This window comes from Nilaparvata lugens, chromosome 1, assembly GCF_014356525.2.
Source record: "Nilaparvata lugens isolate BPH chromosome 1, ASM1435652v1, whole genome shotgun sequence".
NCBI lineage: Eukaryota > Metazoa > Arthropoda > Insecta > Hemiptera > Delphacidae > Nilaparvata > Nilaparvata lugens.
Window position 1 is genome coordinate 9,940,173 of NC_052504.1, and position 27,920 is coordinate 9,968,092.

Below are 27,920 nucleotides of genomic sequence, written 5' to 3' on the forward strand. Positions count from 1 at the left end.
AATATTTATCGACAATAGGTCTAACGAATAAGGTTATTTCATCAAATGCATAGGGCACATAAGGACCTCTTCATTGTAATAAAACTTTTAAATAACTTGTTCAGGATTTATTCGATGATACGGCAGCCTAGCCTACTGCTAGGCTATTTTTTTACAAGAAAGAGTACAAATCATCTAAGAAAATTGCAATTAGTTTAGCCATTAAATCTGGCTGCAAATAATCAACTTTACTTCTTCTTCTTCTTTTTCCTTCTTCTTTTTCTTTTTTCTTCTTCTTCTTCTCTTCTTCTTCTTCTTCTTCTTCTTCTTCTTCTTCTTCGTCTTCTTCTTCTTTGCCTCTCCCCAGTGTGCCTTTAAAGCGTTGGGGTAGCCTGAGTATTCAACTATACTACTGTTCATAATCCAGTAGATTATAGGCAAATGCTGTACTCTAGAATAAAATTTCATTCTGTAGTTGACATTTTAATAGGTTTCAGTTTGCATTCAGTTTTAATCTAACTAAATGATACCTCATTCTCAAAATAGTAATGACGTTTTCAATGATAATGATTAACAAATATACCGGTATCACAAACATCATCTTTGTAAACTATTCTTTGGTTTCAATATTCACAATTTCTTTCCCAAAAGCTATCTACAATAATTTGAGTTTGGTAGGTAAATTTTTCAAGAGCTTTGGATTAAGCTTTAATACTCTGAAAAATGAGGTAATGCTGAAGCAGCTTGATATCTAAAGGCACTAAACTATAATAATTATACATGTTATCAACTAATATAAAATTTTGTTCAAGACAATATAAATTTATTTTTCCAACTAATATTATTTTTTGTTCATGGCAATAGAATTTCAACGTTTTTCCAAACAAAAATTTGTTCATGGTGATAATTATGATCATAATTATTAAATTTTCATAATAGACATTCATTGCTTTGCGATTCAAACAATAAAAATACTACAATTTGGTCATTTTTCGAGATACTATCTCGTTCGTCGGCATGATGATGGAAAACGGATATGTATTAAACATTATTTGTTGTAAATTAATATGAAAATGACGATCAAAAATTCAAAATACAAATGGTAACCTAGCACACATTTTCTCGTTGATTAAAATTTTAAAACATTCTAAAAAAATTGATCAGGTAAGTAATAGAAATAGCACACATCCAAAAGAGTGTCCCATCAAAATGTGACTCATTACCACCACACACGGTGCTCTAGTAAGTTCAGTAATCATGATTTTCAGAATACCATACTTTGTAAAACTAGAGGATTAACTGAAAATCAGTAGAATATCAAATTCTTGGGTGCATTTTGGACGGCTGTTAGTTTTTCATAATCAAATAAAAATAATTCAAGACTGTATTATTGACCGAACGTAGTGAGGTCTATGTTTTAACTCAGATTTTCTTTTGTCTGTCCGTAAGTAACGCGATTACGGCCGGTGTTGATAGAATTCCATAAGATTTGGCAGGATTTTTCCTTTTTCAACTGCGCGTCGATCGATGTATACACAAGCTTTTTTTGAAATTTTGCATTTTAAGGATAATATGGAAAGAAAAGAAATTCCTTCATACTCTGATATCACTATATAAAACATACCGATTAGATGATAAAGTTCATACTACTTTTCAACTTCAATAACGTTTGACTTTTTGGGTGGATTCTGGACTATAATATGGACCATGTTTTCTTCAAAGATGAACTTTGTATAGTGTAATCAAAGACAAGTAATTATTCAATAATTAACTTGATTCAACAGTATCTTTACTCTATATATGGTGTTATATTATTATAATTGAGTATATCGAATATATATGTATGTACTCTCTACATACATATAGGCCTACATATGTTTATTCTTTAGATATTCTTTATTCTTCATTGATTCATGCAACAAGTACATCATCAAGAATGATAGGGAGAGAAAAAATAAGGTAGCCTTGTGCTATTCCTCTCCCAAATTTAGATAAGGTTACACAAAGTCCGAAATAGGACTTGAGTAGTCTCATAGTCCAAAATAGGACTTGAGTAGTCCCATAGTCCGAAATAGGACTTGAGTAGTCTCATAGTCCGAAATAGGACTTGAGTAGTCTCATAGTCCAAAATAGGAGTTCACTTGTAGGAGTTCACTTCACAAAATTTCCAGTTCTTAAATATTTTCACAAAGTGGATTTTTGAATTTCGATGCTTCAAAACCAAACATAGAAGAAAAATTTCACATTATTATCACTAAAATAGGAAATATTCACATATTAAAGAAATGATTTTCAATAATCGATTATCTCTCAATCATATTCACCCCATCTAACTTTTGAAACCAGGAATCACTATTTCCAACATACCGGTAGACAATTTTGTGAAATGTCTCTAGGGCTATTGAAGCAAAAAAAAAAACTATTTCTGTTCCATTGGATTTACCGGGAAATTTTACAAAAATTGCAACCTCCAGTTGATTAATTCACGGAATATGAATTATTTTATCAAGAAAAAAATGTATAGCGGATTGTGGGAAAATTTCAAAGACTGGTTTCAAAGGACAGTTTTGAATTTTCGTTCGTTTAAGCTTATATTAAACTGTGGTGATACTTCATCAGTCACATTTTGGGGGACACTCAGTATAATAAAGAGCCCCATTACACGGTCAAATATTTGGCCAACAATCTTTGATGAGGTGAAATATGTCATCTTTCATCAACTATTTGATAGTCCGACACAGGAGTAGAGATTCGAATCTTTGGAAAAAAATCTTTGAACAAATATTTCACCGCATAAATGTGGCTCTAATTTGAACAATCTACCATACTTCGCACTTATCCTTGGGATTCATCTTGGAACCTAGAGGACAATTGAATACTCTTGCAAATTCAATTGAATTCGATAACGATCCAATTACTCTGAATTTCGACGGCGCATGCGCGTCTTTCTCAATTTGAAGACTCATTGCCTCTTCGGTAGACGCTGAACACCAAACCTGTAAAAACAAATTATTTTATCAATCTGTATCATAACTACATATTATTGAAAGGATAAGACATGGATTTTGTAAATACCACTATATTGTTGAAAGGATAAGACATGGATTTTGTAAATACCACTATATTGTTGAAAGGATAAGACATAGACTTTGTAAATAAAGATAATAATTTTTGTGATAAAGATAAAGGCGAGTGTTATTAACAACATCAATGTTTTATTCTTTCAATTAAGGAGAAATATACCACAAAATCGAAAAATCTGTTCCTATCAATGAGTATAGAATGTAACATTCTCTTCCTAAAATCTGAAATATTCCTGAAATCTAAAGAACTACGAAAAATTAAAGAAATCTAAATTAAGAATTGAGGAAATCTAAATCTGAATGTTATACAATCTAGAATGTAACATTCTCTTCCTAAAATAATGTAATCATTCTGAATCTAAATCTCCCTGAAATCTCTTCTTATGAATAAGTATAGAATGTTTACATTCTAATGTAATATATAGGCATTAGAATGTTTACATTCTAATTACAAATGTAAACATTCTAAACTCACTGCTTCCTATACAATCAATCTATTCATGTATTACTTGATTAATAAAATCATATGTGGAAGTTATGCAAAGTATGTTACTTTATATAAAAATTGAGTAGGTAGGCCTACACCTACAGTAACTATATTGGGTGATAATATAGTTACTGTAGGCCTACCTATTTTGTATTGTAGTTGATCAAATGCAAAAGTGATGTATAATATAAATAAAACTTATTATGACTAGATAATGACATTATGTAGCCGAAACATGTCGTGATTAAATAATAATTTGAAAAGGGTACTTGGATTTCAATCTTTATTTATTTTCAAAAGTAGCCATAGAGAAGAAAAGACAATGTGATGTAAATAGTTATTTGTGCAACTAGTGCGCAAAGTGACAGTTTGCTGCACCGAAAGAAACGTTTACGCCCGAGCCGTAGGCGAGGGCGGAATGGTTTCTTGAGTGCAGCAGAGGAACTTTGCGCACGTATTTCACATTAAGTTTTTCCTACAGTTATCATTGAATATGAAAAGTGGGTAATTATGGGTAAAATTGCCTGAAATCCATCAAATGTTTTTCTGTGTGATTTTATTATTGATAAAAACCTTAATCCTAAAATCTTAAAGTCCTCGTTGTCCTTGGTTATAATATCTACTTAATAATTAGCGCGTTGTGCTTCGTTGCACCTCTGCTCACTATAGCAGCCACAACAGTCACTGTTACCAACTTCATTTTGATTTTGCTGCACTGTTGCTCCATATAACCTACTAAGTATTTTGCGTTGCCATGTTGCAAATCTGGAGTGCAGAAAAATTTTTCCCGCACTAGAGCGGAAAAGTGATTCTTTGCGTTCTGTAATCAGTGCAGCAATGGCCACTTTTCAACGTAACTGTAGGAAAATGTATATAAACATTGAATAGGCCCAAGTTATTTCATATTCTAGTGGAAGAAATATCAATCAATATAAACCTCAAATTATCGTTTTATTCTAAGCTCTTGGGAGAGTGTCACCCATCAAGGCCTGTTCCACTATAACTGATAGTTATGAGTTTTTAAATCATTCTACAAGATTCGGAATGATTGTTGTAGGCACACACTCATCTACATTCATCATCTCCTATAGGAGAGAATCTTGGAAAGTGATTATTTAGAAACTCATATTAATCAGTATATAGTGGAACAGGACCCAAGACCCAAGTCTAGGGCTTACGTCTACATACGATTGAATCAATCTCAGAAATATACCAAAAATGAGAGAATGATTTATGTTATAAAAATTACATTATTAATAATTTTAAATCAGTCCTGCGAGTATTATTTTACGTACATCTTTAAGAATAGTAATAATTTATAGTATAATTTACTACACATAATTTGTTGATGTATAGATTTAATGTTTGGATATTGTGTTTCACTACTGTGACATTGCATTCTGAATGTTGTATTTTATTTATAATGAATTTTGTATGTGACCTGGCTTGTGTACTGATGTACTCTGGCTCAGATAAAAATTATTGAATCATCAAAGGTATACCGTATATACTTGTAATTTACTATCTATATTTATAGAATTTACTTCTTTTCCAGTAACCCAGTTTACCTGTGCAAATCCAAGGAAAAACAGCTGCTCATGAGTTAAATTCAAAGCTGGAAGTTGCTGCTCCTCCTTATTTCTACTTGCCCAATCTTGGTAGGCGCGAAAGGCCGCTTTAAGACCACCGTTGTCTGCTATGTTCTCACCTTAAATAAAAATAGAAATGATACATTAAAATTATCATCGAAGAATTCAAAAAGAGATAAAATATGCAATCATTCAATGAATGATCAGCAATCAATAATAACATACAGTGTATAACAGAGGCTTGTGGAACCAAATTCTCCCAAAAATTTCAATTCTTTTAAGTTATGCTGATTGAAAACTGAATGTAGACAAATCGAATTCCAAGTCAATGAAGGTAGAATGGTCTCTTATTAGTACAACTCACCCAAAGTATTTTTTCCATTCAGGTGTTTATTATTGAGTTGATAGTTGGAGTACTGCTTCACGATGCAATCTATTTGACTTTTGAACTTGTCTATTGTTTTGTTGTTCCACCACTGGTGCAGGTTTCCAAATTTGTCATATTCTCGACCTGAAAAATGAGCACAGAGTTGTTGAGTTGATAAAAATCTGTGAAAATCCATCGTGGTAATAGAGATTCAGTCTCCAATTTATCTATTAACCACCAACCAACGTTATAATTCCAAATGAATTTTGCATGTAATTCATTTCAAGTCAAATCTGAATCTATGTTTATTCTTATTTTTGATCCATATCAAAATTGGGAAAAAACAGACCTAAGGATAGGCAATAATAAGAGTAGTACTGCATTTTCAGTAATCTACATTTTGACAATAATTTTTCATGTATTACAATGTGAAAAGCTGATGCTTTGTAAGGGATAAATTGATACAGGGATCAACTTGTGAGATCACGACTGTAGACTATATAGATTGATGAATGGATAAAATGAATATAATGTAAATAATAATATTATTAACGGAAAGAATTTATTATTGAATCTATCGTTCAAGCGAGATTCATCTATACTTAATATACTTTCTTATTTATTTCATCCAATATCAATATTACCTACTTATTATTAAACGAGAATCCAAATTAAATTCTGTAAATCACCCCGAAGACTTCTGCTACTGCAATTATTGACAACAGGATAAACAGCTAGATGGAAAAACAATGAGCGCTACTACTCAAAAATCATTTGTCAGCCCGGGAATTATATTTGCAGTAGCAGAAGTCTTCGGGGTAATTTACAGCATTCAATTTGGATTTTCGTTTAATAATAATATTATTTATTCATAAGCATTTGAATAAATGTACGTTATATATCAGTAATTTCCATCTGTCAATATTACATCTTCATTTTCTATTTGTAGGCTACTAATTGTGATAATGTTTATTATTCATCATGTAAATACAGTTTTTATTTCTGAATAGAATTGAAATCTTTTTGCAAATGATGGAAATGATACCTTGATCATCGAAGGCGTGAGTGAGCTCGTGCCCCATGACTACACCCATGGCTCCGTAATTCAACGACTGCTGCTGTTTTGTGTCATAGAATGGCGGCTGTAGGATTCCCGCCGGGAACACTATTTGATTCCGGGTTGGTGTATAGTAAGCATTCACCGTCGGAGGGGACATGTTCCATCTGCAATTAATCAAAACAAGTAGTTATTTTTCAAAATTTTGACACCAAAAACACTAGGAAATCCCCAAATATTCGTAAAAAACACAATTTATAATACCTAAGTACCGCACCGTACTTCGACCATGTATAGGATGGATACGGCGCTCCCTATCTTTATACTAGAAGGTGTTGTAAGGAACATCTCCGACGTCACTGTATGACAAAACATTCGTTTAAAATACTGTTTTCCAGCTTAAATCTTGTCCTTGAAAATTAAAATTGATGATTATTAATCACAATTTAACTTACCGTTTATTTCTAGCATTATTTCCTTCTACCAGATTTTCTTAACTTTACTACATTCATTGGATAATATGCAGCCATGTTGCCATCAAAGGCTTTGACTACCACCATCCTATTATATTAAGCGAGCAATTTCTGTATTTTCATTTTTTAGGTTATTTATATTTATTGTTCAACAGATCTCGAAAACGGCGCTAACGATTTTCACGAAATTTGGAACATAGTAGGTTTATGATATCAAAATTCGAATGCACTAGGTCTCATCCCTAGGAAAACTTGCTGATCAACATTAAACGGGTATTCATCCTTGGAAAAACAGCTGAGACTTTCGTCATCTGTGGATAATATAAAAGTGCGTCTGTGGAAAATCAATATATCTCATCCCCGAGATTCATAAGCTGACGAATAGCAAGCTAAAGAATATGAACACAATCATTTTAGAGAATTGTCATTCTCAAAATATCAAACTTTTGTTGAATAACAAATTTTATTAATAGAACATCTGGAATAACACATGTTATTAAATAAAAAATGTAGTAATAGAGACCTGATGTCCTACTATCAGATTCTGCTTTGTTCAGTAGTGCCATCTCCACTTTTTCAACAGAGATTAATTTCCCTCAACCTTAGTTTTAAGGATGAGTACTAAAATAGCACATCAGGACTTTAAGGATTTTTTTTTCTTGGCAGGACTTGCTCTACACCAATTAAGTGTGTTGAAATCAGCACTAGGAATAAACGTGCGACATAAAATTTGAGGGCAAGACTCAGGAGGATAAATGAATAAATAAATATCATAGAATTTGAAGTTTTTCAGTAGGCTATATCGCATGATAGTTTGTATGTTGTGAGAGACCGAACTCCCTGGTATCTTGTGAGATGACCGGTATAACTCTAGATTCTCATACTAATAAAAAAATTGAGATCTGTTGTCTTTTTATAATACTGAAAGATTTGAAGATGATCCTACCAATAAGAATCAAATTTGAAGGCACCTACATTTTTCATTTGCTCACCTAGTCTTATTGACTGGTTGACCCAGCTTTTGTAGGTTCCTCTTCATGTTGTACAGATTTGCATTGAGATTGTTTGTGAAATATGTGTCGTCCCTCACGTCTAGATCGCTGTACTCATCGTCCAACTGATTGTTGTTCAATATGAAGTCCGGGAATCCTATAAAATTGGAAACATTATAATTAATATATCTACATTAATATTTACATATTGATGTTTAAATGTAACATTATGTTTTCTAATATTCGTAGAATACAATATAGAATAGAATAGAATTTTATTATTCTTTCAATATTTAAAAAATACATCCTTTTTAAATCACTATTATTCATCAGTCAGTCTTAAAAATACAAAAATGAAATTAACCAGTCATGTAAAACATGAATCACAAGTTATAAGTTATTATATCATAAGAGAAATGTTACCCAGTTTATAGAAAAGGAATCATATACAGTGTAAAAACATTCATTAACTAATACATATTTTATTTTTAAATTGAGTGAATGCTAGTAACTTTAATTTGTTTGGTGTGGAGTTTTATTGACCGAGCAAAGTGAGGTCTAAGATTCAAATCGACGGTTTGGCATTTCTCATAATATTTAAATGTTTATATGTTGCGCAATTACGGCGAAACGCGATTATAGATTTTCATGAAATTTGACAGGTATGTTCCTTTTTTAATTGCGCGTCGACGTATATACAAGGTTTTTGGAAATTTTGCATTTCAAGGATAATATAAATGGGAAAAGGAGCCTCTCTCATACGCAAATGTTAGAGTAAAAATCAGACTATAGAATCATTCATCATAAATCAGCTGACAAGTGATTACCGTACACAGATGTGAAGAGAAGCCAGTCTGTAATTGCTGTATTTCCATAAGGTCTATAGTTCCAATCTGGTACTTGTGGATGAGAATACTGCGTGAGGTCTACTGTTCACAGAACTACTAGTATAATTTTATTGACATGAAGTACCAGTTTCTCTGAGATTTAGAATTGCTATATTGTGGAATTTTAAGTCCATTTCTATTTTGTGTATTCAAATTATGGTGATGGCTTGTATCATATTTATCCAATTTTTTTTGTACATAACATAAAATATTAAAAACATACAGTGATGGCAATGTCAGCAATCAAAGTTCTATTAAATTAATGTGGTCTACAATGAGCATTGAAAGGCAAATTACACATGATTCTAATAGCTATCATCTGAAGGACAAAGATTGAATTGGCTTTAACATTATTATCCACAATGTATGGACCTTCTTCCATCCACTTCTTTCAATTGAAAAGTTTTTAAAAAATCGGAATTTTCAGATAGGCGTGGTGAACCCATATATAGCTAAGCAATCCAAAGATTTAGATCTTTGGGTATTGTAATAGTTGAAGAATTCTTATTGGTATTTAAATACATATATTTATTGAGAAACTTATGGGTATTTTTTAATAAACCTTATGTTCAATATAATTAATATAACATTTATATTTACATACGTATTATAAATCATTTATTATTTTACAAAGGCGACTTTCTAGAAGTATTAAGTATTAAGTATGTAACATTACGATGTTTTTTACTATTTGTAGAATACAAAATATGAACCTTCTTCCATCTACTTCTTCTAATTGAAACTTTTTGAAAAAATCAGACTTTTCAGATAGGCGTGGTGAACGTGTAGCTGAGCTATCCAAAGATTTAGATCTTCTGGTACCTATTTAATATTGTATTTCCGATGAATAGTTGAATAATTCTTATTGGTATTTAAGGAGCAATACAATATAGAAGAGCTACAGTATCTCCAGTATCTTAATAAAAACTGTGAAGTGACGTTAGTATCTTAATAAATTGAGAATACATTACATGATAAAAGTACAGCTAGAAAAGGTTTACAGCTAAACGCCAAAACAAACCTCATTTGCACAAAAAGTATGACACAAATTATTTAAAAATAATATTATTAAGAACTCAAAATTAAAAAGTAAAACAAAACTAGATAAAGAAAACAGAAAATAGTTGCTTAGAGAAAAAAACTGTTTTAGAAATAAGAACTTGATATTGAAAATTAAGATAAACTTGATTACGAGAACAGAAATAAGTTGCTTAAAAGAAGATAAGATAGTTAGAAAAAAGTTGATTATAAATAAGAACTACATTTTAAAAATTGAAAAAAAAACTTAATGAAGAGAACGAAAAATTTGATAAAAAAAAGAACGGGGGAAAAATGAAAGGAAGAATATATTGAAGGTCTGCAAAATAATGTGACAGTTAAAATTGAAGAGCTTGCATGGATTTAGAACAATTCAATTGAAAAAAAATTCAATTGTGAGTGAAGTGTTTTTTTTTCAGTGTATCTTCTATCAGTAAACAGTATCTCGAGTAATCGACCACTTGGAAAAAATATTATAATGAAGCATAACAGTGTTGATCAAGAATCAAGACAAGATATTATATTAGCCTATACGAGGGTATATAACTTGACAACAATTGTCGATCTGGCCGCACCGATCATAGGTCGTTTGGTGGGGATAACAAACTGTGAAAATCGCCCCCTTATCGCTTGTCTGTATCCTATTATATGTTATTTATTCATTTATTTAGCATATGGCTTCCAAGACATCAATCATTATTCATTTTCATCTTCACATCCTTAGGATCATAATATTGGAATGATCCCTTGTCTCAAGGTATGAAAATAAACATGAAAAACAAACATGAATGGTAATTAAAAACAGTTTATTCAAATACATATATCCAGACCAATCAGATAGGTTATTAAATCAGGCCATCAAGAAATCTTCTTCTGTTCCTCCTCTAAAGACCGTGATTGAACACTCTTTCACTATGTAGTCAATCGTTTGTCTTTCCCCACACTTACAAGAGGGAGACAAACTGTGGAAATCGCCCCCTTATCGCTCGTCTGTATCCTATTATATGTGATGGGAGATTGGACAAATGAACCTCATATCATTCATCGTCAATAAACTTACCTATCATGTCACTTATGGCGTCTGCTTTGGTCTCAGCCAGCCCTTTCGTCTCCTCGTCCATCCATGTCAAACTCTTCAGATTTTCCTTGAAGGCAGTTCTTATGTCATTGATCATGTCTTCAGCCTGAGAAAGTCATAAGAATATCACATTGTAGCTACAATACAATCACCATTGGATCAATCTGTTTTAGAAGTAGATACGTATAGCGGTTTTGAATGTGGTGGTGACTCCATATATAAACAGAGTTGGTGAAAATTATGAAAAAGCTCAATATTTCTTCTACAAGGATAGTTTAACAGTATATGTTCCATTGGGGATCCTATTCCTAGCGTCAAAAAGTAGTTTATTTAAATAGAATAGGATCCCCAATGAGCCTACTTTCAAACTATACTTGTAAAATAAATATTAAGCTGTTTCTACAATTTTCATTAACCCTGTGCATACTGCTGTAGGCCTATTTGTGTATGGTATCTTCTAGAGTTAAATACTTTGAAAAAAGAAAATATTCAAGGGAAGAGTTTGTTGAAATAGTTATTTGAATATTTAGAGTGAAAAGTGCTGTTTTATCTCCCTGAGGGGAAAGTTTGAAGCCCGAGCGAAGCCGAGGGCAACAATTTTCCTGAGGGGGAAAAAAACATTTTTCACTCGTGACGATATACACACCATTTTTCCTCCACCCACATTTTTATAAAAACTGCAAATAAAATAATTATTAAAAACGTACGTGACCAAACAATGTGTTACAACATAATCTAAAAAGTAAACAGCTGGGCTGGCTTGTAATCACAGCTCTCCGCCGACTGCGCTATGCGCAGGTTGTAACAAGTTGTCACAACAATGGCCGTCACAACTACAACTATGATTAAGTTCCCGTTTCAAATTTGATTAGTTAATAAGGAATATTCGTTGACTGGTATTTTAAATAGTATGAAATATGAAAAAATATTTTTACATTTTTTTAGTATAGTGATATGAAGTTTGTAATAATTTTAGCATACAAACATATATTTCATATGTTGATCAAATCTGGTTGAGGTATTGAATTTAGTTGGCTCAATGACTGACTTCTCAATAGCACTTGGACGTCTTCTGGTTCTCCCCCTCCAAATTCCGTAAGATCTCATATAACTTGGTTGGGTAGCATGTAATCTGTCTTTTTGTGATTGGTGTACTAATTTTATAAAATTTCTATTATTATTAATTTGATTATTCATTCTTGGTTTTACACAGACATCCTTTCTCTCTTCATTCTTTCTTCTTCTTTTTTTTTCTTTTTATTATTACTTGATTCTATTTTGTTTAATAATTATTCTTATAATCAATTATTATTGTTTACGATTACTTCAATGATTATTTGTATTCTTTCATATTAATTGTATATTTCTTCTTTTTTTTATCTTCTTGTATTCCAAATTGTATAATGTGTTGATAATATTGTATTGTGTGAAGGAGGCAAAATGGGTTTATCCTGTTGTCTCCATTAATAAAATTATTATTATTATTATTATTATTATTATTATTATTACTCTATATGCTTCCTCATCTGAGCTTAGACCTTCTAACCTATTACAATGTAAGTTTTTGAAAAAGAGATGCTTCTCATGTTATTTAAATGGAGTAATGGAGTCACTTTTCCTCCCTAGGGAGTTTAGTATTATGTTTCAGGGAGTAAAGTAAGTACTTTAGACAGTAGGTGGAGGAAAAATAATTCATATTAGTTTTCTTTCCTTTTCATGATTATTGTACCGTACCTAATTATTGTTTTTATGGCAAAATACATTATTGTGGCATTATGGCAAATACTGACACTGCTGACTACTTAACTAGACGATACTGACTACTTGAAGCACTGCAAGCCATTGTTCATAAATCACAAAAATAATGACTGTTCATAGCTTGTTTGTTTTCATGTTAGCTGTAAATGTAAAGAAGAATATAAATTTGTTTATATGTAGGGACAATATTCACCATTATAATACAAGGAGGCAGCACATAGTCTGGCATTGTGAGGCACACAAATGTGCAACATATAGGCAATAACACATTAATGTACCCTATACCAGACTTAGGAGAGATCAGAAAAGTTCAAAATAATTGATTTCTTCAAAAATATTCAACAAGCTACCCTTCAATGTGAGAGCCATGACAATAAATGCATTCAAGAACAGATTGAAAAAGCTTCTAACGGAAAATCATCTTTATTCCCTAGCTGAATATTTTAATATGGATGAGGGAATATTTAACAATAAATTATTTCTAAAAATATCCTATCTATATTTGCTATTGACATTGGACTTGAAAGCAATATTTGTATTATAGTGCAAAGAATTCAAGGAATTAATATGATTTTTTGTTTGGATCTTATTTTAGTTTATATTTGCCGTTTCCAATTGTATATATTTATACTTAAAGGAATAAACTTTATTCTATTCTATTCTATGCTATTCTACTATTCACACAATTCTATTAATGGAGAAAACAAGTAAATGCTGTCTCCTCCACACAATACTGTATAGTTGATAATGAAATACAATTATTATATGATGTAGGAATCCAGAGGATACTGTCATAGAGAAACAATAGCATAAGTATACATCCCTTGGTATAGGGCGTTTATGTCGCAACTTTTACACTGTTATCTCAAGTCGATAGTCCACCTATTTATTTTCCAAAAAGCTGTGTGACGCTGGTAGTCTCTCATAATATGCCGTTCATACACTCTTACCCGGTCAAAACAGTAAAAATCGACAATAATCGACAGTAATTGGCTTGAGATAACAATAATCGTTGCGACATAAACGCCCTATACCATGGGATATCTACTTACGCTATTGTTTCTCCATGGTACGGTACTGTTCTATATACCTACTTTTGCCTTGGCATCGCCGTGGAACATCTCCCTGACAAACATGGCGCCGACGGCCATGCCGAACACAGAGTTGGTGTCGCTCACACAGAAGCGCCACTGCTCCTCTCCCCCCTCTGCGCCGACCAGTGCTTTGCGCAGGCCCTTGTACGCATCGCGGAACGACTTGGACAAACATGTCGACAGGGTACGAACTGTCTGCCATACTAGGTAGTTGTTCAGCGTGCTACAAAACACACAAAAAATCACAGAATTGGATTTTTTCACTTTTGAATTATTTTTGACGACATATTGCAGTTTAGAAAGCACTTTAACTAGACAGCAGGGGTGCCCCCCAAGCCCAAGAACGCACCCCCCTGAAATTAGAAAAAAACAGTTGCAAACTTCCCCTTGAAAACATAGCCTTTATTTGGACAATTCATTTTATGAAATTGGGATGAAAAGAAGTTTTGGACTGTAGTCTGTTTCTTTGTCCTTAAGTTGATTGTAAATGATAAATGAATAAAACCACCAGTTTTTGAAAATCCAAAAATGTCGTCAGTAGCCAATCAATAAAACACTGCTGACCTTTTTTGGGAGCCCCCAAGATTTTATTTTCAGCACCCCCCTACCCCTCGTCAAGAATTTTAAGGACGGAGCTGGCCCTGTGGATACCCCGATAAGACAGTAAAAGCAGGTAATTAGTCCTCATTAATAATAAGCTATTTTCTGATCTAATCAGTCCTTATGTAATAAAGTTTTCAAAACAGTTTCAAAGCTATTCTTCCTTTATGATGGATTCCTATATTATATCAGTACCACTGTGAGTGCCTGATAATAAAGTTAAAATACAGGAATATTATTCCCATGACTCCCAATGAAACTATTCTCACTCAGCCCGCCTGAGCTGGTATGAATAGTCCCATTGAAATGTGTATGGGAATAATATTCTTACTGTACCTGACATATTCACTGATACTGATATTAGCCTTGAAACACTTATGCAAAAATATCCTTAGACTATAAATCCTTCCAAAGTTTTGCTCTTATCAAGGTCAGTAATCCAATTAGTACACCATAATCGAGTTTCACTTTTACAAAAATGTACAGTATCGTATCTTTGATTGGTACTAACAGTAGGACTATTATTATCAAGAATCGACAAATGGTAATATTCATTATTGGGCTACTAATATTCATTATTTCATGATAAGTGACCTTATAGGGCTATATACTTAAACTGTTCAATTATTATAGATATCACTAGTACTTTATACTTCCCAATTTAAATACAACTAGTTTCTGCACTCATGCCTTCTTCAGGTGCCAAAATTACAGATTTATTATCACATAAATACATGTCATTATTAAAAAAATATTCATCAAGAATGTCAAAAAGACGTGTTACAGCAAAATAAATATGGTAGCTTGAAAGATGAAATAAAAACACAATATTATGTAATTTATACTGGTATTTTCTTACCAGTAGAAAAGACAACATATTTTACATTAACATATTGAATCATATTTTACATTTTACATTTCACATATTCAACATTAAAAAAAAACAGATTTTTTCTATTTCATCATGGAAAAATTATACAACATCTCTGATTAATGTGTTAAACTAACTAGAAAGATATACACATGTTATTTGGAAGAACTCTCGAGCAGTGAATATTGTTTTTTTTTAAATCTCCCGAATTATCAAGTATTTAAATTTCCAGATCTCTGTAATCGTTATACCATGTCAGGAATGGGTTTTTACCTGGTGTCTCCATGAATAGATAGATAAATAAATTGATTAATTAATTAATAAAAGATATATAAATTATTATGGGGCCCAGGGTGCCTTGAACTGAACTTGCCTTGTGGATGTACCTACTGTTTTAAAAGTGAATTTCAATTATTATTTAATTATTGTTATAGGCTATTCAATTTTTTTACAAATCTGAGCCTACGGTACCCTTATATCATGTTCACAAACTTTTGCAAATAACCTATCCTTATGTATTATGTTGTGTTGAAAAACCTATATGACGGCCCCACAGTAAATGTCTTACTGGATCGAGTTACTCGCGGGTTAAATTTAAGATTAATGGCGTTTCTGTGCAGGTTTCATCAGTAGCTATTTAGAAAGAATACGTTAACTCTATCAATGGGCAACATTGTGTATTCATTGTATTCACTCTATCAATTCAACATTGTGTATGGGAATATTATGTATTCTATGGAATTTGTAGAACTCAAAATCTATTTTCAATCATCTTATTTGTGAAAATATTATGAGGAGGCTAGATTGGAAAGAATTATAATTGAATAACTTTCAAATTTTTGAAATAATAATAAAATATCATAACTCTATGGAATTTGTAGAACTCCAAATCTATTTTCAATCATCTTATTTGTGAAAATATTATGTGTAGGCTAGATTGGAAAGAATTATAATTGAATGGAATAAATTGAGTTGCCAATTTCACCAAACAACAGTTAAAACATTACATATAGGCTTCTGAAGTTGAAATGATGACATTTCACAAAGTTGTCGAAATTGCATTAAAACTCAATTAATTTTCTTTCCCAAAATGGGTTGCTGTTTTCAGACACACTAAAATATGTATTTCCCAGGGATAAACACATATAGGCTTACACAATAACTTAAGAACAGTAAATATTCTTTGATTGATAAAATAGAATAATGTGCCCTTCGAAAATAATAAAATAATAGAATGAGAAATATAACTACCTACTAGTTTAGTACATTTTAAGGTTTTAAAAATAAATTTAAATTTATTTAAAAAAAAATTGAAATTTATTCTCAAAACTTGACGATGGTGTGATCACCTGAACTAGTAGTTATAATTTGTATTCTTATTCTATTTATTTTATTAATTTCAAAGGGTAGCCTACTATCATAATTCTATTTATAAATACAAGAAAGTAGCCCTTGATTCATACATTTTAAGTCGATTATTAGATTGATTTATAATATCCTTTAATATTCAATTACATCTTAATAAGAAAACAAAGATATTGTCAAATTAATTTCACTGAAAAACTATTTTCACTAATCTTTTTCTTATTATGGAGAGATTTCACAACATCACCATCAATTCTACTAATCTCATAAATTACATCTATTTCTAAATATTATATCCAAACCAATTTATCTCTCGGCTAATGAAAAATTAGTCTTTTCATTAATATAGAAGCAAACTTATGTCTTAAATCAAAACTTTTAAATACTCACTTGTTACCTTTGTCTGAGCTCTGATACTCTTTTATAATATCTGTCAGATTTGCTAGGTATTGCGGTGCATAGATGACCACTTTCTCCTTGCTCGTTATTTTTCTTCCAACCAATCGGAGAGCATCCGAGAGGTAGTTTAACCAAGAAATCTGCAATTTTAAGATAATAATATACATGTGATAAAAATATCAAAATAGATGAACTATTATAACAATTCAACAAAAATATAAATATAATTGTCTTTTTTCTGTAGGGCTACTTTTTGAATATAAATAAAAATTATTCAATGTTGTTTTCCATAACGTACTGCTTATTAAAATCACTTTTTGCTATTAAAAAGAACGACTAGCAGGCAGATTTTCTACAATAAATGAATTAATCACTCACTGTGACAACGAGATCTTTCAACCAAGAATATGTGTAGTTTCAACCAAGAATATGGCCGAAAGATCTCAGTGTCACAGTGAGTGATTAAATCATTTATTGTAAAAAATCCGACTGCTAGTCGTTCTTTTTAATAGCAAAAAGTAAATAGAAATATAAATCCGAGTACCCTTTTTAAAGTTATTTTGTCACGACATGTTTATTTTTATTTATTTCCCAATCACTTGATAATTGCATTATATAGCCGAAACATGTCGTGACGAAATAATTTTAAAAAGAGTAGGTAGGTACTCAGATTTATATTCTTATTTATAAATAAATACAAATTTGCACTATTGTGTTGTAGAATATCTCCATATTGGGGTGGAATAAGACTGATGTTGTCGGTTCCTCATGTCATGACATATTTTACATTTCACCATAATGAATGCAAATTCGAATAAATATAAAAATTGAATGAAAAAGACTAAGAAATTGTCATGTTTAACAACATTGTCATGTTTAATTATATCATCCTTATTTAAAGAGTTTGACAAATTTACGACAGAACTTGAGTTTGTGGCCTAGGCCCGACTTAACATTAAACACTGGTGTGCCTTTTCAATGCTTGCTACCATCCTTATATATATATGCTTGCTACCCTTATAAAATATATAAAAATAATACATTAAATTGGAGCAGATTATGCAACAACAAAAACATAGCTCAATTATGAAGGAGTATGAGGTTAAAAGGTTCGAAGTATAAAAGTGTTCAAAGTTTTAAGCTGATTGGATGACCAACAATTCATACTAAAGATTTTCTACAATAAATGAATTAATCACTCACTGTGACAACGAGATCTTTCAACCAAGAATATGTGTAGTTTCAACCAAGAATATGGCCGAAAGATCTCAGTGTCACAGTGAGTGATTAAATCATTTATTGTAAAAAATCCGACTGCTAGTCGTTCTTTTTAATAGCAAAAAGTAAATAGAAATATAAATCCGAGTACCCTTTTTAAAGTTATTTTGTCACGACATGTTTATTTTTATTTATTTCCCAATCACTTGATAATTGCATTATATAGCCGAAACATGTCGTGACGAAATAATTTTAAAAAGAGTAGGTAGGTACTCAGATTTATATTTTTATTTATAAATAAATACAAATTTGCACTGTTGTGTTGTAGAATATCTCCATATTAGGGTGGAATAAGACTGATGTTGTTGATTCCTCATGTCATGACATATTTTACATTTCACCATAATGAATGCAAATTCGAATAAATATAAAAATTGAATGAAAAAGACTAAGAAATTGTCATGTTTAACAACATTGTCATGTTTAATTATATCATCCTTATTTAAAGAGTTTGACAAATTTACGACAGAACTTGAGTTTGTGGCCTAGGCCCGACTTAACATTAAACACTGGTGTGCCTTTTCAATGCTTGCTACCATCCTTATATATATATGCTTGCTACCCTTATAAAATATATAAAAATAATACATTAAATTGGAGCAGATTATGCAACAACAAAAACATAGCTCAATTATGAAGGAGTATGAGGTTAAAAGGTTCGAAGTATAAAAGTGTTCAAAGTTTTAAGCTGATTGGATGACCAACAATTCATACTAAAGATTTTGTAGAACATACAAACAGACGAACAACGACTGTGGCCTTGAGTGAGTCAAAAGTGAGAATTCTGGTGCCCTCAAATACATATTTTTGTTACATGATTTATAGATTCTATTAGATTGAACGGAACTTGACAAACACATATGTACATCATGTGTTTGTTAAGTTATGTTCAATCTAATAGAATCTATAAGGATGGAAAAATAAACATTTTGTTAATAACTTTGGTGTAAACACAGCTTAACATGTATAATTTGCTGTCCACAGTTTATTGAGCTTCCAGAAAAATGAGGTAAAGTGGACATTGCATATTTTGGATTCAAATAAAAAATTAAAATCATTACTGAATACGTACAAAAGGCGCCAAATCTTCTAAAGAAGCAATGGACATTTGATGGTAGGCCTTTTCTTCATCCCTTCTCTCATCTGAGGGAATTGTGATCTCTGCGAGTCGAGTTTCGAACTCGATAACCTCCCTCATTTGTTCCCTGGTCGAGTTCTCTTCTCCCCCTAATAGAACGCCTAACTGAAAATCAACAGAATAATCAATAATGAAAAATCCTTGAAACTTTAAATAGGTATTGGAAATATTCAATTTAACAGTATAAAAACTGGCTAATTATGCAAAACGTTTGGTAGAATATTGTTTATACTTTTTCTGAAAAGTGGACTCAAATCAATTCAAGTGCACAGCAAAACCTATAATTTTTATTCATTCATAACTCTAACTTCATTGTATTATCATTCATCCCATCATCATCACCTAGGCTTAAAATACTTCTAGAAAGTCGCCTTTGTGAAATAATAAATAATAAATTGTATTTAAGATGAGGAGATAAAATAAATACAGAAAATTAAATAAATTGAATTAGTTTGAAACATATTGATATTGTGTAATTTTTCCATAATTAAGAAACACTGATTTTCAATTCCACTTTATTCTTCAATGTTTGATTCCATTACGAACTGCTTGTTAAATAATCACTTTTGAACAATTAATAACGACATAGCAGTCAGGTTCACTTTATTATTTTATTCACAGGTACTGGACTACAGTTTTGTGTTGAAAACACCACAACTAACCATCTTCAGCTGTACTTGCACTTTAAAGCAAGGAGTAGGATATGCTTCTATATTATCAGTTGAACTATAACAAAGTAATTTCTCAAAATTAAACATTTTTTTTTGGATCCGTCATCAAATATTTAATTGTATCAATTCAATTTCTAAAGTTACTTCAATCGTGGAAATTTTACATTGATTCTAATATACACTAACATTAACACTATAATACCTACGGTATTGCAGTAGGTAGTATCTCAAATAAAACTCTTCAGATGTGAAATTCTATAAAACACCTAGGTATGAGAATGGTTGGTGAAAAATATATATAATACCACGCGAATATTACTATTAATTGGAATCAGAGTCAGTTAGAGTATACAGTGTTAGCTAGCAGTGAAACAGAAAAATTTCAATAGTGAACAATTTATTTTTTCTTCAATGAATTACACTATAAAAAATAAATTCGATTTTAATATAGTGGAGACTTTACTCACCTTTGTCATATACTCAAGATATTCTTTCAATATTTTCTCATTGTCTGTTTTATTGAGATACGTATCCCTTGTTGGCAATGTTAGTCCCCCTTGGTCAACCTGGAACATACATTTGAATCGATATTTAAATTACTCTTGATAATTTGAAATATTTGATGATCAATTAATAATTTTTAAATAATTATTGAAGAGGTAATAGTACAGATAAACTATAGAGAGAGTATAGAGTGGCTCAATCCACTTAATATGCTACTTGAGGCCTATATCCTCAAACGAGCAATTTCTGTTTATATGTTCAGATGTTTGGATGTTTATATGTTTGTATTTCACCGGATCTCGAAAACGGCTCTAACGATTCTCACGAAATTCAGAACATAGTAGGTTTATAATATAAAAATTCGAATGCACTAGGTCTCATCCCTGGGAAAACTTGCTGAGAGACACCAAAAGGATAATTATTATTCATCCTTGGAAAAACAGCTGATAATTATTTCGTCGTCGGTTGATGATGGAAGTGAGTGAGCGAGTTCATGTGTGTGGGACTGTGTCAAAATTATGACTCAGCTGTTGAACTTTTGTAATCATTCAATCAGGTACTTGCAAAAAAGCCGGGTCATTTTCAATCCTAATTAATTCCAGTAAATCCATCTTTTTGAAATGGTCTTCTCTAATTTGGTTCACGTGAAATTAATCAGGATTAAAATTTAACCGGCTTTATGCAACCGGGCCTATCTGAGGGAAATTTTTGCATTCCTCTGAGAATTAAACTCAATTTACTGTGATTAGATAGGACATTTCTGTATGAACTAAGGGAGTTATTATAATTTCTTCTTTCGTAATAATTTTTTTATAATTTTGTACTCCAGAGCAAATCTCGTTCCCCGATATTTGATATAATCACAGGAATACAAATACATTGTTTATGCATCTTTCTCAAAATTATTTTTATTCACATATTTTTATGCCAATAATTTATATATTTATCTATCGAAAACCGTCATATATTCAATAATATAGTGTGCACTATTCTACATCAATAAGCTGAATAGGCTAAATATAATAAATAATATATATAATATAGTAACTGAAGTGTTATCATTAAACTTAAAACTGCTATCATTCCTTTCAAATAACACATAAATGCTTCCCATTTAATTGATGCTGATAGTTTGAGTGGATCTCACTACAATATACTATGACTATAGTAGAAGAAAAAGCTGAAATTATAAGAATAATTGTGAACTTGATACAGGCTTAAACTTGAAACATGCTAATACTGAATGCAGTATAAATGCCATGGATGGCTTCCCCATATATAGTTGATAAGAGCTTTCGTTTTTAAAAATAAATGAATAATCAATAATATAGATATAGATGATTGCTGAGCTATGTACAGTACCTATAGTGAATTCCATGTTAGTTATAATAGGAGAGAAACGTTGCCAAACCTCTGTCTTGTCAATGCCTGCTTCTATAGACGGTTGTTGATACAGGTTTATTGATGTAATATTAACTGTTTATTCTCATTTAAAATAATCAATTATATTTTATTAAGCAAAAAATTATATTTTTTAATAATTTCATAATGATTCTCATAATTATTGAATGAAAAAGACTAAGAAATTGCCAAAAAAACACAGATTTATTGATACTTGGAAAGACCGGTTTCGGTTATTACACCATTGTAATATCCCAGTCAGCACACCACGTATATAATACGTATTTTTTAGGTCAATCTTGGTAAACTATGTCAAGTATTTTAAAATACGTATAGTTTACATGAAAATTTTGAGATTGAAAACTTAATGAATTTCTGTTGGAGTTGAGCTTAAATGGCTGTGTCACTGATATTTGACTGAATTGGAGCGATTTTATGGCATATTCGTCGATAAAATGAATGTATACTGGAAGTAAATGATTTACATCAAATATACTTAACAGAAAAGACATATTATTTATGTATATTTACGTACAATATACATTCAAGTATTCAAAAAAAGAACATAATGAATTCTAGTTGTAGCTGAGCTAAAACAATAAATTGGGCTATTAATTTTTGTTTGATTAAAAGTAATTCCATGGCTCCTAGTATAGTGTAATAACCGAAACCGGTCTTTGTTAGTTCCAATAAATCTGTGGTTTTTTGACAATTTCTTAGTCTTTTTCATTCAATATGAATAATTACCACAATATCAACTTCTCAACTACACAAAAAGTGATTCTCATAATTAAGATGAAATATTTTGTCAATTGATTATTATTAATTCTACATTGTTAAAGATGATCTGGCAACAGAGCAAAGCGAGGAAGAGATAGCGCTATCGGCTTTGTTGAATGATAGACAATGATAGCATTACCATTGCTAATCAAACACTGCCATTATATAACGTGGACCTCATACTATAGGTAGTTTTAGGTGTTAGATGTTTTTGTAAGGCTACATGATTTGGGTAGTACCTCTTTGGTATCATTTTCACCTCTTGTTCCCATTGTAAATAAATAAAATATCGGGGGACCGAGCTTCGCTCGTTATTTATTTATTGATAAACAGAGCTCAATTCTTCACAATGATTGGGGAAGGACAAACAGGCACAGCCCAAAACTGTTTCTTCCCCGAATTTTGATTTAAACACTATAAATGGTCTAAAAAGTAGGTTATGTTATACACTTGAATTCAGGTCCAATTTTCAGTCAAAATATTTAAAAACAGAAAAGTTCTAATTTAGATTGTTTACAAACCAAAATTAATTGAATACAGTAACAGAATAACACTCACTAATCACTCAAAACTGTAAAATAATGATTAACTTTGAATATTATGATATACTCTAATTTAGAGTGATAAACCATGTCATGTCAACAAATTAGATTATTTTGATAGAGTCTATTAAAATTTCTAGATAATATTTCTCGCGAGATACGGTAAGCTATTTGAATGATTACACATCTGATCTCCCACACAGGCACACGCATCTTCTGTTATCGAAAGACGAAGAATCTGTTCTACCAATGATGAATTATCCTTTTAATGTCTTTCAGAGAGTTTTTCCAGGGATAAGACCTACTGCAATCGAATCTTTATATTATAAACCTACTATATGTTCTGAATTTCGTGAGAATCGTTAGAGCCGTTTTTGAGAACCGGTGAAATACAAACATAAAAACATCTAAACAGAAATTGCTCGTTTTAATAGTATAGGATGATTTATTGTAACATATCTTACCTGTATTATGTACATACTGGAGTTCCTATCATCCTCCATCACAGCCCACGTGAACAGGCCACCCATGTTGTATTTATTCTGCAGAACTTGCAACTTTTTTTGCAAACTCCAGTTGTGCAGACTGAAGTTGGTGTTTGAGATGTTCCATCCTCCCACCTCCGTCAGCAGGTCTATCATTGGCTTAGCTCCGAGAGCCTCTACTGTGTCATTGGGATCCATGCACGACATATAGTACAGCTTCGCTTTCTGTTCAGCTTTGCTTTTCATGTCATCGATTGGTCTTTCTGGAAAAAATTAAAATCAATATTCATTCATTTTAAATCAATAGTGAGTTAATTATTTCAAATTATAGTGAGTGATTTGATAATGGCATACTAGTAGTTTTTTGAACAGTAGACCTCACGCAGTATTCTCATCCACAAGTAGCTGATTGAAACTATAGACCTTATGGAAATACAGCAATAGACTGGCTTCTCCATACATCTGTGTAATCACTTGTCAGCTGATTTATGATGAATAATATTCTATAGTCTGATTTTTACTCTAATATTGGCGTTTGAAGGAGGTTCCTTTTTCCTTTTATATTATCCTTGAAATGCAAAATTTCCAAAAACCTTGTATATACGTCGACGCGCAATAAAAAAGGAACATACCTGTCAAATTTCATGAGAATCTATTACCGCGTTTCGCCGTAAATGCGCAACATATAAACATTTAAACATTAAGAGAAATGCCAAACCGTCGACTCGGTCAATAATAGTCGAAACATGTCGTTGTTGAACAATTTTGAAAGGTTCTTGAATTTCTAAATTTTATTTATAATATAGTGATTAAAATTGTATGTAATTTGATAATACAGAAACCATAAAAATAATTGGAAGAGGAACATCAGACTAGTTACACACACATCGATTTTTGGACGTCTTTATAAATTCTATTAGATCCGGATCAAAATAGATTCCGTTCAATCTGATATGATACCCTTAAATCCCCTTAAGATAATACCCTTAAATAATACCCTTAAGACCGCTGCCCGCAGATCACTCTCTGTGTGCCTAAAAGTTAATATAATGATACAAGCAAAGTGTACGTTTAGGAACAGTTTCTAGAACTGCTATATTGTAAGAGAATAAGTATAGGGGCCAAGAGCTCATGCAAATTATAGGTCTACCAGGTATTGTATTTAAATAGTATAATATCATCTAGGGTACCGGTAGTCTTATTCAGATACCAAACTATTAAATAAATCTATTAAATTTATCTATTAGACCCATTGTACAGTATAGTGTGAATATGGATTTCACTCTATTCAGACCTGACCTCTCTCTCAAAATACAACTTTTCAAGAACTGCACAGCTGAACTGTGGACACTGCTATATATATTTTTATACATGTATGATTGTTGTTATACGATAGCTGACAATGTACCCTAGGACAAAGTCCCCCCCCCCCCTACACACAGATGGATAGTCTAGTAGGGGGATTCCAAAATATGTTGTATATTGTATTTCTTATTCGTGTATTATGTTTTTTGGAAATAAACTGAATTGAATTGAATTGAATGTACACTACCGTAGCGGGGGGCTACTTTGTGACTGCTGGGGTGACTTTGTACGCAGGACAATTTTTCTTGTTTTAAATGCTACCGCCATAATTCTTTATACTATCGGTCTACCAACCTACCAATAAAGCTCATCTATATATTCCAAACTAGAAATAGAGTCAACCAACTGATCTGTTTACAAGTCGTCTCAACCGAAAAAGTGGGAATCCAATTCACCATAACCACTATTAGCTCATAAATATAGCTCGTATTATATCAGCTCAGATAGCGAATGTACCCAGTGTAGTGTACAAATCAATACAAGTATACATGAGTAAGTGGAAAAATCCAGTTCTGACGAGGTTAAATTAATGAAACTCACGTAAAGCATTCTTGACGACCAGCTGATTCTGTTGGTCGAGTTTAGTGAATGTGCCCCACAGCGACTTGCCATCAGGTATGGGGTTGGCCTGAACCCAGCTGCCGCATGCGTACTGATAGAAATCCTCGCACGGGTCAGTCTTGCTATCTATCGACGTTATCAGTGAAGCTGCTGTAGTAACGCACGTCTCTGTTAGACACAGTCCATTGTCTGAAAGAAAGCAACAAATTTTTAGAAGCGCACTTTAGAATCATTATTAGAACTTGAATTAAAATAGGTCTGCCATTTTTTTAAAGGTATTTCAGTTTCATAGATATTTTTCATAGATACTGTCATTACCATGAATTTTATTACAGTCGAACCTCTGTATAACGAACTCGATTATCCCGAGAAAAAATTCGCTGCCGAGAGGTAGGCTATTCGTTATTGAGAGGTTCTGTCAAGAAAACTGCCACGATCCTATAGATCTTATAATATCGTATCACGGCGGTAAATAAATGAATATATGGTACATAAAACATATCATCGCGAACGTAGGTAGGGTACCTATTAGGCCAATATTAATATAAAAATTCATGCTGTTGAAAAAACATGTTTTTTAATATTTGTAGAATGTAATAAGTAAACTCATCAATTTATTTCCAGAAAGCTTAATTTGCACTATTAGTAGAGCTTAATCAAAGTACATACTCTGTAGCAAGAACACTCGAAGGAGTAGAAAATTTTGATGTGCCACGCTGTCGTCTGACAAGAGCTAGTAAGGGACTGTTTCCCGGTGCTGGCATTGAGAATATTCAATCATTTGCCAGAGTCAGTGAGAGAGCGCTCAGTGAGTGTTTTCAAGACGTCTTTGTCAAGGTGGTTGATTGACAGAAAGTCTATGAAATGAACACTTTCTTGCTTATTAAAATACCCACAATCTTTAACATTGCTATCATATAATCATATGATCATCTTATAGTGAGTAGTTTTAGGCCATTGTTATGATCATTTCTATCATAGAGAAACAATAGCATATAGGTAGATATCCCATGGTATAGGGAATTTATGTCGCAACTTTTACTGTTATCTCAAGCCGATTATTGTCGATTTTTACTGTTTTGACCGGGTAAGAGTGTATGAACGGCACAATATGAGAGACTACCAGCGTCATAAAGCCTCGCAGGAAAGAACTACGTGGACTATAGGCTTGAGATAACAGTAAATGTTGCGACATGAACGCCCTATACCATGGGATATCTACTTATGTTTTTGTTTCTCTATGGTTCTATATAGTTCCTGCTATAAATGTTCTATGTTAACATGAAAGTGGCGGGATCAATCCAGCAATGTCCTGGCCAAAGATAAAAAAATAGAAAATTATTAATTGATTATTTTTCTGATGATTAAGTGTCAAGGCTGATATAGAGACATTCAGGATATCATTATTGCTATTGATAAAGAGTTGACGAAATTGTTTTGAAAATGTTAATGAATTATAAAATACCTTTAGTCTGTGCACCTATGTGAACAACTTGAAGAGGATTATTGGTGTCTTTCCTAGTAGCACTGAGTAGACTTCCCAGAACAAAAACAATTAATAGTAATGAAACCACCAGAAGAATTAGGCATTTTTCCAGAAGACTCCTGGATTTCCACAGAGTTGTACCCTGGAAAAAAGAGAAAATGATTTATTAATGTTGGTTTTCTAGTGAATTTATTTATTTTATAATAGAGTGAATGAATACATTTTATTATTCCATATGAGTTACAGTTAATATATTTTCAGGTAGAATGAATAATATGAATGATCTGGAAACTGGGAAAAAGCTATATTTATTGGATATATTCAATAAGAGATTAGCACTCTTTTTTTTTCATTGGACGAGTGACGCTTTCATTAAGAAAGGACATCAATAATTAAATAAAAGCAATCAGTTAGTCGAATTTTTAAAGGACATCAAGTTATGTCATTCTTATTGAGCAAATCATGTCTTCCAGATATCACTATCGTTTTCAATATTGTAATACCCACCCCGTACCTATAATAATACTTGCCAACTAAACAGAATAATATAACTACTTTATATTATGGTAGAATATAACTACTGTTGAATATA

The 27,920-nt window shown here is 31.7% G+C and overlaps 1 protein-coding gene across 1 annotated transcript; it reads right to left on the reverse strand.

The window, feature by feature from the left end:
- LOC111054359 (endothelin-converting enzyme homolog) lies at positions 1-27,508 on the reverse strand. Its single transcript, XM_039429743.1, has 13 exons — positions 27,308-27,508; positions 25,822-26,031; positions 23,896-24,179; positions 20,672-20,770; positions 19,468-19,638; positions 17,109-17,257; positions 13,883-14,105; positions 11,013-11,136; positions 8,028-8,184; positions 6,551-6,729; positions 5,503-5,649; positions 5,118-5,257; positions 1-2,975 (listed from the first exon to the last, which is right to left on the reverse strand). Exons 3-13 carry the CDS (start codon positions 24,160-24,162, stop codon positions 2,799-2,801), a joined length of 1,833 nt encoding a protein of 610 aa, XP_039285677.1. The 5' UTR covers positions 24,163-24,179; positions 25,822-26,031; positions 27,308-27,508; the 3' UTR covers positions 1-2,798.
- Between the last annotated feature and the right edge of the window lie 412 nt (positions 27,509-27,920).

Coding starts and splice junctions, on each gene's coding strand:
- LOC111054359 (XM_039429743.1), bottom strand. CDS start 24,162: ATGAAAAGCAAAGCTGAACAGAAAGCGAAGCTGTACTATATGTCGTGC. Junction 19,639..20,671: donor ATCTTGAGTATATGACAAAG/GTGAGTAAAGTC, acceptor GTTGATTTTCAG/TTAGGCGTTCTATTAGGGGG. Junction 17,258..19,467: donor TAGAAGATTTGGCGCCTTTT/GTACGTATTCAG, acceptor TTAAAATTGCAG/ATTTCTTGGTTAAACTACCT.